This window comes from Macaca nemestrina, chromosome 1, assembly GCF_043159975.1.
Source record: "Macaca nemestrina isolate mMacNem1 chromosome 1, mMacNem.hap1, whole genome shotgun sequence".
Classification (NCBI taxonomy): Eukaryota; Metazoa; Chordata; class Mammalia; order Primates; family Cercopithecidae; genus Macaca; species Macaca nemestrina.
The window spans coordinates 55006757-55020747 of NC_092125.1; the positions used below are offsets into that span (position 1 = coordinate 55006757).

Consider the following 13991-nt stretch of genomic DNA (forward strand, 5'->3'; position numbering starts at 1 on the left):
ACCACTACGTTCTTCCCGGTTTCTCCCTCCGTGCACAGTCCAGAAAAGGCCTCCCAACACACAACTGGGGCTATCATTGACTTTGCTTTACTATTTTGAGGTATTGAGGGTTTTTTCCTTTTTTCAGTCATCACAGTCCTGAACTGGGTGATTTCCAGCGTTCTGAAAATAAATTTTGTAAAATTTTCTAAATTTTTTTTCAGTGGGATGATATGTTGATAGCAAGTACTCCATCCTACCAAGAAATAAAATCTATGGTATGTTTTTCAAAAGATGGTATGTTATCAAATATCATTCCACATCTTCAATTCTTAAATTCAAACCTCTAGAGCTGGGCACAGTGATGTGCACCCGTAGTCCTGATGTGCACCCGTAGTCCCCGCCACTGGCAAGGCTGAAACAGGAGTTCAATGCTGAAGTGAGTTATGACTGCACCAGTGCACTCCAACCTGGGCAACAGAGTGAGAACCTTCCCCACTAGAAAAACAAAACAAAGTAAACCAAAATGAAATTTAAACCTCTAGAAATGGAGTCTTTTTAAAACAGCTGGAACTGTGATACTTTTTCAGTAAACAGTTAAGTCCTGGTCTCTTTCAATTACAAGGGGTTAAAACATTATTAACATTTGCAAAAAGAAATAAAATAACAAATGTTACCAAAACTAGAAAATTCCAGTGATTGAAAAGGGTTCAAAATTTATAGGCTTCAATTATGGTATAAATATTTCCACGCTTTCTCTTGTCCATACCTGTTCATGTCGTGAACAAGCTCTCTTCATTTTGAGAGATGATGGCTACTGTCAGCCCAACAATTATATTTTAGAAGCTTGACAAATTAAGTTTGGCCAGCTGTAACCCATACAAGCTGGCTCTGTGTGCAGTCCGTAAGATTTTGTTAGTCTTTGAACAATTCGGTTGCTTTGTGACACAAAAAATATCTAAGACTTAAGTCATGTTTCCACTGCCCTGGAACTGGAATCAGCCATACCTCCAATAAGCCCTGGTTCCATTTAGTGGGCAATGACATTTAGAAACTAAGTTGTCAGAATAAACTTGTTTCAAAATTTGGTAGATTTTATTTAATCAGAAAAAGCACATCTTATTGTTCAGGTTCTCAGAATATTGCTACCTTTCCCTTTCTGCCCGTTGCTTATTCCAAAAGCACAAGACAACATGTTGAGGTTGCCAGAGTAGACGGAAGAAGTCAGAGTCTCCAAAGAGGAAGAATTCAGCAGAACACTCTATGTCCAAGGTTGAATGATAGCTCACGAACACCATGGAGAGTTAATAAAGTTTCAGGGCAACTAGACTCCTGATGACAGCTTAGCTGCACAGTCTGTTTATTCGTGTAAGGTAACGTCTTACAAGTTATGGTAATCCATGTTGCAGGCATTAGTAGAGTGCCATATCTGGGGGTCGTTACTCCATTTACACCACCATGCAATAACGATATACGAATAAAGCAACTGGAAATACTACATCGGCCAAGATCAATTATTTTCTTTTTTTATATATACTTTAAGTTCTAGGGTACATGTGCACAACATGCAGGTTTGTTACAAAAGTAAACATGTGCCATATTGGTTTGCTGCACCCATTAACCCGTGATTTACATTAGGTATTTCTCCTAATGCTATCCCTCCCCCTACCTCCCACCCCACAACAGGCCCCAGTGTGTGATGTTCCCCACCCTGTGTCCAAGTGTTCTCATTGTTCAATTCCCACCTGTGCGTGAGAACTTGCAGTGTTTGGTTTTCTGTCCTTGTAATAGTTTGCTCAGAATGATGGTTTCTAGCTTCATCCATGACCCTGCAAAGGACAAGAACTCATCCTTTTTTATGGCTGCATAGTATTCCATAGTGTATATATGCCACATTTTCTTAATCCAGTCTATCATTCATGGACATTTGGGTTGGTTCCAAGTCTTTGCTATTGTGAATACTAGCACAATAAACATATATGTGCATGTGTCTTTATAGCAGCGTGATTTATAATCCTATGGGGTATATACCCAGTAATGAGATCACTGGGTCCAATGGTATTTCTGGTTCTAGATCCTTGCGGAATCGCCACACTGTCTACCACAATGGTTGAACTAGTTTGCACTCCCACCAGCAGTGCAAAAGTGTTCCTGTTTCTCCACATCCTTTCTAGCATCTGTTGTTTCCTGACTTTTTAATGATTGCCATTCTAACTGGTGTGAGATGGTATCTCATTGTGGTTTTGATTTGCATTTCTCTGATGGCCAGTGATGATGAGCATTTTTTCATGTGTCTGTTGGCTGAATAAATGTCTTCTTTTAAGAAGTGTCTGTTCATATCCTTTGCCCACTTTTTGATGGGGTTGTTTTTCTCTTGTAGATTTGTTTAAGTTCTTTGTAGATTCTGGCTATTAGTCCTTTGTCAGGTGGGTAAATTGCAAAAATTTTCTCCCATTCTGTAGGTTGCCTGTTCACCCTGATGGTAGCTTCTTTTGCTGTGCAGAAAGCTCTTTACTTTAATTAGATCTCATTTGTCTATTTTGGCTTTTGTTGCCATTGCTTTTGGTGTTTTAGTCATGAAGACCTTGCACATGCCTATGTCCTGAATGGTAAAGCCTAGGTTTTCTTCTAGGGTTTTTATGGTTTTTAGGTCTAACATTTAAGTCTTTATTCCATCTTGAATTAATTTTTGTATAAGGTATAAGGAAGGGACCCAGTTTCAGCTTTCTACATATGGCTAACCAGTTTTCCCAGCACCATTTATTGAATAGGGAATCCTTTCCCCATTTCTTGTTTTTGTCAAGTTTGTCAAAGATCAGATGGTTGTAGATGTCTGGTGTTATTTCTGAGGCCTCTGTTCTGTTCCATTGGTCTATATCTCTGTTTTGATACTGTACAATGCTGTTTTGGTTACTGTAGCCTTGTAGTATAGTTTGAAGTCATGTAGCATGATGCCTCCAGCTTTGTTCTTTTGGCTTAGGATTGTCTTGGCAATGCGGGGTCTTTTTTGGTTCCATATGAACTTTAAAGTAGTTTTATCCAATTCTGTGAAGAAAGTTAGTGGTAGCTTGATGGGGATGGCATTTAATCTATAAATTACCTTGGGTAGTATGGTCATTTTCATGATATTGATTCTTCCTATCCATGAGCATGGAATGTTCTTCCATTTGTTTTTGTCCTCTTTTATTTCGTTGAACAGTGGTTTCTAGTTCTTCTTGAAGAGGTCCTTCACATCCCTTGTAAGTTAGATTCCAAGGTATTTTATTCTCTTTGAAGTAATTGAGAAAGGGAGTTCACTCATGATTTGGCTCTCTGTCTGTTATGAGTGTATAGGAATGCTTGCGATTTTTGCACACTGATTTTGTATCCTGAGACTTTGCTGAAGTTGCTTATCAGCTTAAGGAGATTTTGGACTGAGACGATGGGGTTTTCTAAATATACAATCATGTCATCTGCAAACAGAGACAATTTGACTTCCTTTTTTCCTAATTGAATCCCTTTATTTCTTTCTCTTGCCTTATTGCCCTGGCCAGAACTTCCAACACTATGTTGAATAGGAGTGATGAGAGAGGGCATCCTTGTCTTGTGCCAGTTTTCAAAGGGAATGCTTCCAGTTTCTTCCCATTCAGTATGATATTGGCTGTGGGTTTGTCATAAATAGCTCTTACTATTTTGAGATATGTTCCATCAGTACCTAGTTTACTGAGAGTTTTTAGCATGAAGGGCTGTTGAATTTTGTCAAAGGCCTTTTCTGCATCTATTGATATAATCATGTGTTTTTTGTCATTGGTTCTGTTTATGTGATGGATTACATTTATTGGTTTGCCTGTGTTGAACCAGCCTTGCATCCCAGGGATGAAGCCCACTTGATCATGGTTGATAAGCTTTTTGATGTGCTGCTGGATTTGGTTTGCTAGTATTTTACTGAGGATTTTTGCACTGATGTTCATCAGGGATATTGGTCTAAAATTATCTTTTTTGTTGTGTCTCTGCCAGGCTTTGGTATCAGGATGATGTTGGCCTCATAGACTGAGTTAGGAAGGATTCCCTCTTTTTCTATTGATTGGAATAGTTTCAGAAGGAATGGTACCAGCTCCTCCTTGGGGGTTGGGGAAGTTCTCCTGGATAATATCCTGAAGAGTGTTTTCCAAGTTGATTCCATTCTCCCCCTCACTTTCAGGTACACCAATCAAATGTAGATTTGGTCTTTTCACGTAGTCCCATATTTCTTGGAGGCTTTGTTCATTTCTTTTTACTCTTTTCTCTCTAAACTTCTCTTCTTTCTTTATTTCATTAATTTGATCTTCAATCACTGATACCCTTTATTCTACCTTATCAAATCAGCTACTGAAGCTTGTGCATGCATCACGTATTTCTCATGCCATGGTTTTCAGCTCCATCAGGTCATTCAAGGTCTACTCTACACTTTTTATTCTAGTTTGCCATTCATCTAATATTTTTTCAAGGTTTTTAGCTTCCTTGCGATGGGTTTGAACATCCTCCTTTAGCTTGGAGAAGTTTGTTGTTACGAGCCTTCTGAAGCCTACTTCCGTCAGTGCATCAAAGTCACTCTCTGTCCAGCTTTGTTCTATTGCTGGTGAGGAGCTGTTATTCTTTGTAGGAGAAGAGGCACTCTGGTTTTTAGAATTTTCAGCTTTTCTGCTCTGTTTTCTCCCCATCTCTGCGGTTTTATCTACCTTTGGTCTTTGATGTTGGTGACCTACAGATGGAGTTTTGTTGTGGATGTCCTTTTTGTGGATGTTGCTGCTATTTCTTTCTGTTTGTTAGTTTTCCTTTTAACAGTGAGGTCCCTCAGCTGCAGTTCTGTAGGATTTTGCTGGAGGTCCACTCCAGACCCTGTTTGCCTGGGTATCACCAGCAGAGGCTACAGAACAGCAAATATTGCAGAACAGCAAAGATTGCTGCCTGCTTCTTCTTCTGGAAGCTTCATTCCAGCGGGGCACCCACCTGTATGAGGTGTCAGTTGGCCCCTACTGGGAGGTGTCTCCCAGTTAGGCCACATGTGGGACAGGGACCCACTTGATGAGGCAGTCTGTCCTTTCTCAGAGCTCAAATACTGTGCTGGGAGAACCACTGCTCTCTTCAGTGTTGTCAGACGAGGACATTTAAGTCTGCAGAAGTTTCTGCTGCCTTTTGTTCAGCTATGCCCTGGCACCAGGGATACAGTTTACAGAAGCAGCAGGCCTTGTTGAGCTGCAGTGGTCTCTGCCCAGTTCAAGCTTCCCCAGCTGCTTTGTTTACCTACTCAAGCCTCAGTAATGACGGTGCCCCTCCCCCTGCCAGGCTGCTGCATCACAGGTCAATCTCAGACTGCTGCACTAGCAGTGAGCAAGCCTCTGTGGGCATGGTACCCACCAAGCCAGGCACAGGATACAGTCTCCTGGTATGCCATTTGCTAAGACCACTGGAAAAGCACAGTATTTGTGCATGAGTGTTCCGATTTTCCAGGTACAGTCTGTCACAGCTTCCCTTGGCTAGGAAAGGGAAATTCCTCAACCCCTTGCACTTCCCAGGGAATAAATGTCCTACCCCGCTTTGGTTTCCCCTCCATCGGCTGCATCCATTGTCCAACCAGTCCCAATGAGATGAACCAGGTACCTCAATTGGAAATGCAGAAATCACCCATCTCCTGCATCTATCACGCTGGAAGCTGCAGACCAGAGCTGTTCCTATTCGACCATCTTAGAACAGAATTAAGATCAATTATTTTCAATGGCATTTTGTCTTTAACAATTAGATTTTAAAAAAAAAAAGACTATAAACAACCAATAAAGAGCTGCCACGCAAAATACTAGAATAAAAACAGAGATTTAGGGATACATATTTTATTTTATCGAAATAAGGCACGTTCTCTTGAGATTTGCTCAAGTAAACTGTGATCAATACATTAAAGTGCCAATAACAGTACATAAAACTAGCTAGTTTGAAAATATTTATAAGATTATTTGTTAGAAAATATTTCAATTTTATTTTCGTGTATGCTTGATTTCTTCAGATTATTTCATTTGTCTTGAATGTCAATTATTTTTACATAAGAATATATAATTGTATAAACTAATCTTTAATGAAAGATTATTAAATAAGAAAACTACACACATATTCATATACATATCTATTTCTAATTGAATCAGAATATATTCATAATGAGTTAGTTTTTACAAACATATTAGTGATAGAGTTGACTATAATGGAAAGATTCAAAAAACCTAGATGGGTTTTTTAAAAGTCTTTTATTTAGTTACCCTTTTGTAAAATTGAGAATAATTTGCTTTTTAATATTCCCTTCAACTTAACATTTATTAGTTGTATCCTGTTTTGTTGTTTCACATATCTACTTTTTTTTGAGACAGGGTCTCACTCTGTCACCCAGGCTGGAGTGTAGTGGTGCGATTTCAGCTCACTGCAACCTCCGCCTCCTGGGTTCAAGTGATTCTCCTGCCTCAGCCTCCCTAGTAGTTGGGACTACAGGCACCCACTACTGTGCCTGGCTAATTTTTGCATTTTCAGTAGAGACAGGGTTTCAACATGTTTGCCAGGATGGTCTCGAACTCCTGACCTCAGGTGATCCACCCTCCTTGGCCTCCCAAAGTGCTGAGATTACAGACATGACCCACCATGTCCGGCCCACATATCTGCTTTTTATACATCTTTTTTTTTATTTTACAAAAAGTAATTAAATATGTTGCAATTTGATTTTGTTACTTGAAGGATTTTTTTGTGATTTAAGTGTGAAAAAACCTTCATATTCTGTATTATAAACAAATAATGTTATTAAACTTATTTATTAAACAACAAAATTAAAACTCATATTGCTAATTAAACAAATGAAATAATTTACTGTATTAGTAACTTCACAGACTTTCTTATTACAATCCTGAAGAGATTCTCCTAGAAAATGTTACCTTGCTGCAATTTCCCAATTTGCCTGAGGGGTCTTAGATATAGTTGTTGGATATAAATAATTACTTTATATGTTTTCTCAAAGGCAAGAATATATTTTATACTCCTCTGTATATGAAGCCCCTTGCATCTTATTTTCATATAGCACACATTAAATTTGTTTCTGCAATGAAAATTCAATGTATGTTCATTTAATTTTATTTTTAGAAGAAGAATGTCATGTTCCAATTTTAGAAGCAAATGTAGATGCTAAACCAGAAAAAGAAAGCTACGAAGTTGGAGATGTGTTGAAATTCTCCTGCAGAAAAAATCTTACAAGAGTTGGACCAGAATCAGTTCAATGTTACCAATTTGGGTGGTCACCCAACTTTCCGACATGTAAAGGTCAGTATTTATTTTAGAAGTGATGAAACAAGAATTTGATTTTTATAATAATGCCTATATATTTTTATTGGAGCTTATATTGCATCTATAATCTGACAAAGTGGTAAAATGGCAAAGGTAGTATTTTATTTAGAAAGGAGAAAGGGTGCTGTTCTGTAGTAATTAAGTTGCATCCATTATTTAGGTGTCCTTAATCAAGGAGTAATTCTACTTCTGTGTTTCAAAATACATAGTAGGGTTTTATGGGTCAAAATATAGTAGCTGGAATTGAGATGTGTTAGGATTTTTCCATCTAGCTCAATAAAAAATTTATACATTTTAAAAATATTGTATGAACAACATTATATTTTATTAAGTAATTAAGAAAATAATCAAGTCATTGCATATATGAATTATTCATTAGAAAACAATGATGATTTGTACCTGCTTCAGATGGCACTATTTTTATCAAAAATGGCTTATCACATTATTTCAGGTATGTATTAGTCCATTTTCACAATGCTGATAAAGACATACCCAAGACTGGGCAATTTACAAAAGAAAGAGTTTTAATGATCTCACAGTTTCACGTGGCTGGAGACACCTCACAATCATGGCAGAAGGTGAAAGGCAAATCTCGAATAATGGCAGACAAGAGAAGAGAACCTGTGCAGGGAAACCTCCCTTTATAAAACCATCAGATCTCGTGAGACTTATTCACTATCATGAGAATAGCACGGGAAAGACCTGCCCCCATAATTCAATTACCTCCCACTAGCTTCTTCCCACAACATGTAGGAATTGTGGGAGTTACAATTCAAGATGAGATTTGGGTAAGGACACAGCTAAACCATGTCAAAGTATTTCTAGATATTAATAAAACTTATAATTATACATTGCATATGTATATTATATCACATATTAGATAACTATTTACTTTTATGTAGCATTCAGAATATTGACCTACTTAAAAATCTTCAAGAGTACAGCTTAATATCCTGATTATAATAAACAGCCAACAAAATATCGGTAAAGATAGACAATCAGGATGTTTAAATACAGAGAGGATATAAGATTGTACTAAGAAAATATTATTAATTTGGTGAAATGTAATAAGATACTTTGTATATGTAGGCAAATGTCTTTATGAGATAGCATTCTGAAGAATTTAGGACTAAAATCTCACTGTCATTTACTTTCAATTACTTCACAAAAAATAAGTAAATAGGGCAAAGTGTAACATTTTTATATCTAGATAATCAGTTTATAAGTGTTCATTATGCATTCTTTCTCCTTTCATTTGCTCAAAATTGTTCATCATGAAAAGTGTCAATATTCGAGGAAATGAAAGAAGTCAATACACTATGTACACTGTAAAAAACACATGTCCCCAAAAATAGAAGTGCAATATAAAGGTAATTAATTTCTAAGTCAAAAATATAGTAGCTCCACATTTTGCTATACTTATAAGACCATTTAAGCATTATTTATGGTTTCTTTATAATAGGACGAGTACAGTCGTGTGGTCCACCTCCTCAGCTCTCCAATGGTGAAGTTAAGGAGATAAGAAAAGAGGAATATGGACACAATGAAGTAGTAGAATATTATTGCAATCATAATTTTATAATAAAAGGACCTAAGAAAATACAATGTGTGGATGGAAAATGGACAACTTTACCCACTTGTGTTGGTAAATAAATATTAACATTTAAACAGAACAGTTACTATTACTTTGCACTTACATATAAATAGACATGTAAATAGATTTAAAATATTTTCAGAGTAAGCACTCATTTTATTACATTTTCTTAGAGCAAGTGAAAACATGTGGATATATACCTGAACTTCAGTATGGTTATGTTCAGCAGTCTGTCCCTCCCTATCAACATGGAGTTTCAGTGGAGGTGAATTGCAGAAATGAATATACAATGATTGGAAATAACAAGATTACCTGTATTGATGGACTATGGACAGAGCTTCCTATGTGTGCTGGTGAGAAAACATTCCTAAACTTCATATTTGATTATTTATAATTTCGATTGGGATTGTATAAAGTGTTTAAATCTGGCTAGAATTACAACTTTATTGATACTGACTCTTCATTTCACAAGTAAAATATGTCAATCCATTTATTCAGTTCTTACATTCAACTTTGCCATATGGTTTTATGAATTTCTTATTACTGCACATATTTCTTCACCAGTTTATATGGGATTTTTCTGGTATGATGAATGGAACTTTTATTTACTTATATGCTTGAATAATTATACTTCCTATATGTAAGAATGTGATTTAATTGCATACATTAATTTTGTTTCCAGTAACCTTGTTGAATTTCTGTATTAATTCTAATATTTAATTTGGATATTGTATTTCTACAAATGATGGCAATTTAATATATTTTATTTCATTGCTCTAACTCAGTCTTTACCTCAGCATGTTCCAGATAGAACAACCTAAAAAATAACAGTGTAGCTTGAGTTCTATTAAATTCCAGAGTGTTTGGAGTCCCTCCATAGAAGAAGAGTAGGGGACTAGGACCCAGGAATTAGGCATGATCCTTGCTCTTTCTGTCCCCATAATTATCTTATTTCTATTCTTAATTTTCTGGTTAGTTTGTCAGTTTCCTCCACAGAAGTAGTAAGTAGTACGTAGTAGTAGTCTATCAGCCTGTGTGCTCTACTCTTACCTTGCAGCCTCAGGACTTACAGCCTTGACACTTAAGTATTTGCAGGTTTTCTTCCTGACACCCTCAGATCCTGGCCTCTTTTGTTCTATCTCTAGCAAACTCAATACATTAAAGCCTCTAATTTTGAACTTTAAAGACATGCAGACTTTCTGCTGCTGTTCTCCTTACAGAAACTGAAATAGAACCGCCTCTCTCTCCATCTCGTGGACTTTTGGATTATCAATTGGCCCACCCATTGCTGGGAAAAATTACAGTAGGTGTTGCCACCCATTGTCCCAGGCAAATACCTGGTCAATGGCCATCCATGATGACCTATTGTGAGGGAATGTTTTCCACTACAGGGAGCCAGAACTCTGTTATGGGAAGATGTCGATCATATATCTTCATGGTCATCAACTTTTATGCAAACATCAACTTCTAGCCCCATATGGGATAAATTAAAAATAGAAACTATTGCAGAGAAACACCTATAAGCATAGAAGTAGCAGAGCACACTCCATGTCTCATTATCCCAAACTTTTACACACTAAGGAAAAGGCTCCATAACTATCTACATGTTTATGGGAAATGGGAAAGAAACTTAACAATGAGAACTACTTAGACAAGTAGGCTTATTAGGAATGTATGTTCTGAAGCTCAGTCATGTTATTATCGGTGAGTTCTTCCCCTGAGAATACTCTGACTTACTGAGTCAGAGGTTTTGCTGAGCTTTTGAAATGTGAGAGTCATTGAACCTCAAGGGGGATCTAGATTTATCTCTTACTAATGCTTTGCTTCCTACAGACTTACCCATGTATTGCCTCTTTTTATTATTTAAATGTTTTGAAGATATTTAAGACAGTTTAGTGCAAAACAATCATACATGCGTACATTTTCAGAGCCTTTAACAATTCATTTGTAGCTTCCTAAGAACTATCCTTCAGTCAAAACTCCCACCAGGAAAACCCATCTTGCACTTTCATTTCTCAGAAAACTTTCTGACCTCCTTTCCTGTCATTCAAAGATGGGATACAGTTTTTTGTTTCATTTTTTCTTTTTTCAACAGCATTGCCCATTTTATGCAATGAGATCAAGAATAATTTTTGTGATGTTGCTTAAAAGCATCAAACATAATTATGCTATTAATATTTCAGATATTTTATTGACATAATTGTTTAGTTTCTATTTAATGTTATTTTTTACAGCAACACACCAACTTAAGAGGTGCAAAATATCAGGAGTTAATATAAAAACGTTATTCAGGTCATCTGGGAATGAATTTAATCATAATGCTAGAATACGTTACAGATGTTTAGACATCCATGGATACAGGCACTCAGTCTGCATAAACGGGAAATGGAATCCTGAACTAGACTGCACAGGTAAGATTTGTTTAAAACATTTTGTTGATGCTGTACCTTCTTTACAAGAAAAATTATTTTGAAATTAGAATGTTTTTAAATTAAATATTTTTTGTGGCATACAATTTCTAAGCTAATAGTAAAGTTAGAAACTAGTTATAATACTCTTTCCAGACAAATGTTATTCTTTAAAAGCCTTGTCTTTCTGGTAAAGATGAGCGAGTAAAGCTGTTTTTACTCTATTACAGTCTCACAAAACCTTGAAAGAAAAAAAGAAATAAAGAACTGTAAAAAAAGAACAAAACTTAATCTTCAATGACTTTAAGAAACAATTAAAACCCCAATTATGAACTGTGAAACAAAACTAACAGATATTGCCAATTCTGGACCAGACAGTAGGCTGAGTAAAAAGTAGGCTGAGAAAGAAAATATATTTGAGTAATAAATTATTTCCCTAAGAATAAGTCCCACATTCCTCCAAGGCTTATATTCAAATCATTTAATTTGAGCAATAGGATTATAAATTACAAGTAATTATAAAATGGGGCACCCATATTAAATTAAAATAAACCAGAATTAGAGAAAACAAAGTGCTTAAAAAGGAATGACAATAAAAGACAGAAGATAGACTGCAGACTTCTCATCAGCAATATAAAAAGCCAAAGAAAATAGGGTAATCTCTTCAAAGTGCTTAGTGAAAGTAACTGGCAACCAATTATTCTGTATACCAATATAATTGACTAATGATTCCAAAATAAAGAAATTTTCAACCACAGGAAGGATAGGAGTTTACACAAAAGATCATAATTTGAAAGAAATCATATAAAATATACATTAATGAGATAAAATACTAATTTATAACAAAAGGTGTGAGGTCATTAGAAATTGTGAGGAAAAATACTGGAATATATTGTTAAACACATAAGGATTTCAAAATGATAACTACAATCTGTTTAAAGCAACTGGAAAATTTTTATGTTTATAAAATATTTGATTTTATTATATATTTTTTTCTGTTTGAGGAAGAGAAATATTCTGATAGTGGAAAGAAGTTTGAAGCCTTTTATGTGTCCGTGAAATGTTTACTTAAATTGGCCATTCAGCCCACAAATAATTCTGACAACTTCAAATATTAAAGCCCTATAGATCACTTTTTATAACCACAAACAAATAATATTAAAAGTGGATAAAAAGTTATCCACTTCCTTACCCTTCATTTTGGGTAGGGAAATAATTTACTTCCAAATAACCTAGCAATGTAATGTTTAAAATACTAAGAACTATGTTGTAATTATAAGGACACATAATAAAACCTATGAGGTGCAACATAACCAAAATTTAGAATGATGTGGCATTCTAAAAGTATACATATATACTTTTTCCAAAGTAGATAAGTTTAAGGCTATGAATGCCACTATAAAAGTATATATATATATATATATACTTTTATATATGTATACTTTTATATATATATACACTTTATATATGTATACTTTTATATATGTATATATGTATATCCTAAAAAGCTAGGGGGAAAAATGAATTCAGATATTAGGAGGAAAAGGAGATAATAAAAGTAAAAGCAGAAGAAAATGAAATAGAATCTTGCATTTCCAACTAATCCAAGCCATGAAACTAATGTTTTGAAAAGATTAACAAGCACTTTGGGAGGCCGAGACGGGCGGATCACAAGGTCAGGAGATCGAGACCATCCTGGCTAACACGGTGAAACCCCGTCTCTACTAAAAAATACAAAAAACTAGCCGGGCGAGGTGGCGGGCGCCTGTAGTCCCAGCTACTCGGGAGGCTGAGGCAGGAGAATGGTCTAAACCCGGGAGGCGGAGCTTGCAGTGAGCTGAGATCCGGCCACTGCACCCCAGCCTGGGCGACAGAGCAAGACTCTGTCTCAAAAAAAAAAAAAAAAAAAAAAAAAAACAAGCAGAGCTGTCTAAATGAGATGACTCTAATCAAGAATGGTGTGCATACACAAACATTTCTACAACCAAAGAGTAGATGAAAACTGAAATACAGGGAATAATAATATGAGTTCAATTTTTTTACATAAATAAATTACAAGCATAAAGAGAAGGAAAATACTGTGAGGCATAAGTATCATAATAAGGAAGAAGCCTTTTTTAAAGTTTTGAGAAGAGCCGGTAGATAGTAGTCTGGAGATTAGGTAAGAACGTTATTAGGTGGCAAATATTTGTTACACACGTTGCTTGTTCTTGAGAAAGATAATAAAATTTCTCATTTTATGCATCAGAAATACATGGCTTCAATAAGTTATTTGGTCAAAATCAAGACTGGAGCTTGTTTCCAGATTTTTATATCAGTGCTGTTTCAAATAGACTGTGTCTACACTAGGCAGAAATTTCTAAAGAGAATGTCCAACTCTATAAAGAAAGTAAGTTAGACAACTGAGATCATTATGTGTAATGTTCTTTTACCTAAAATATAAAAACAATAGTATTTGTGTGATATTTGAACATCTAAGTCACTTAGTTCGGACTTTGTTGATGAAATTTTCATTATTATTTGTACATTCGAGATTACAGACACCTTCAGCTTCCCTGTTTTCCGGCACTGGGACATCTAGGAGACTGATAGCAGGTAACTGCTGAGTCCCTAGATCGGCAGTACAGGCCTTGATGCTCACTCGAAAGAGTCTTGATGATACTTAATAAGTATTCATCTTT

The 13991-nt window shown here is 35.8% G+C and overlaps 1 protein-coding gene across 1 annotated transcript in view; it reads left to right on the forward strand.

Annotated features, from left to right (window-relative positions):
• The window catches only part of LOC105484654 (complement factor H related 5), a 29010-nt gene that overhangs the window by 7359 nt on the left and 7660 nt on the right, over window positions 1-13991 (forward strand). Inside the window, exons 4-7 of the mRNA XM_011746481.3 lie at window positions 7108-7284; window positions 8771-8953; window positions 9076-9255; window positions 11137-11313. Coding sequence (XP_011744783.2) covers window positions 7108-7284; window positions 8771-8953; window positions 9076-9255; window positions 11137-11313 — 717 coding nt within the window. The remainder of the gene's footprint in view (window positions 1-7107; window positions 7285-8770; window positions 8954-9075; window positions 9256-11136; window positions 11314-13991) is intronic.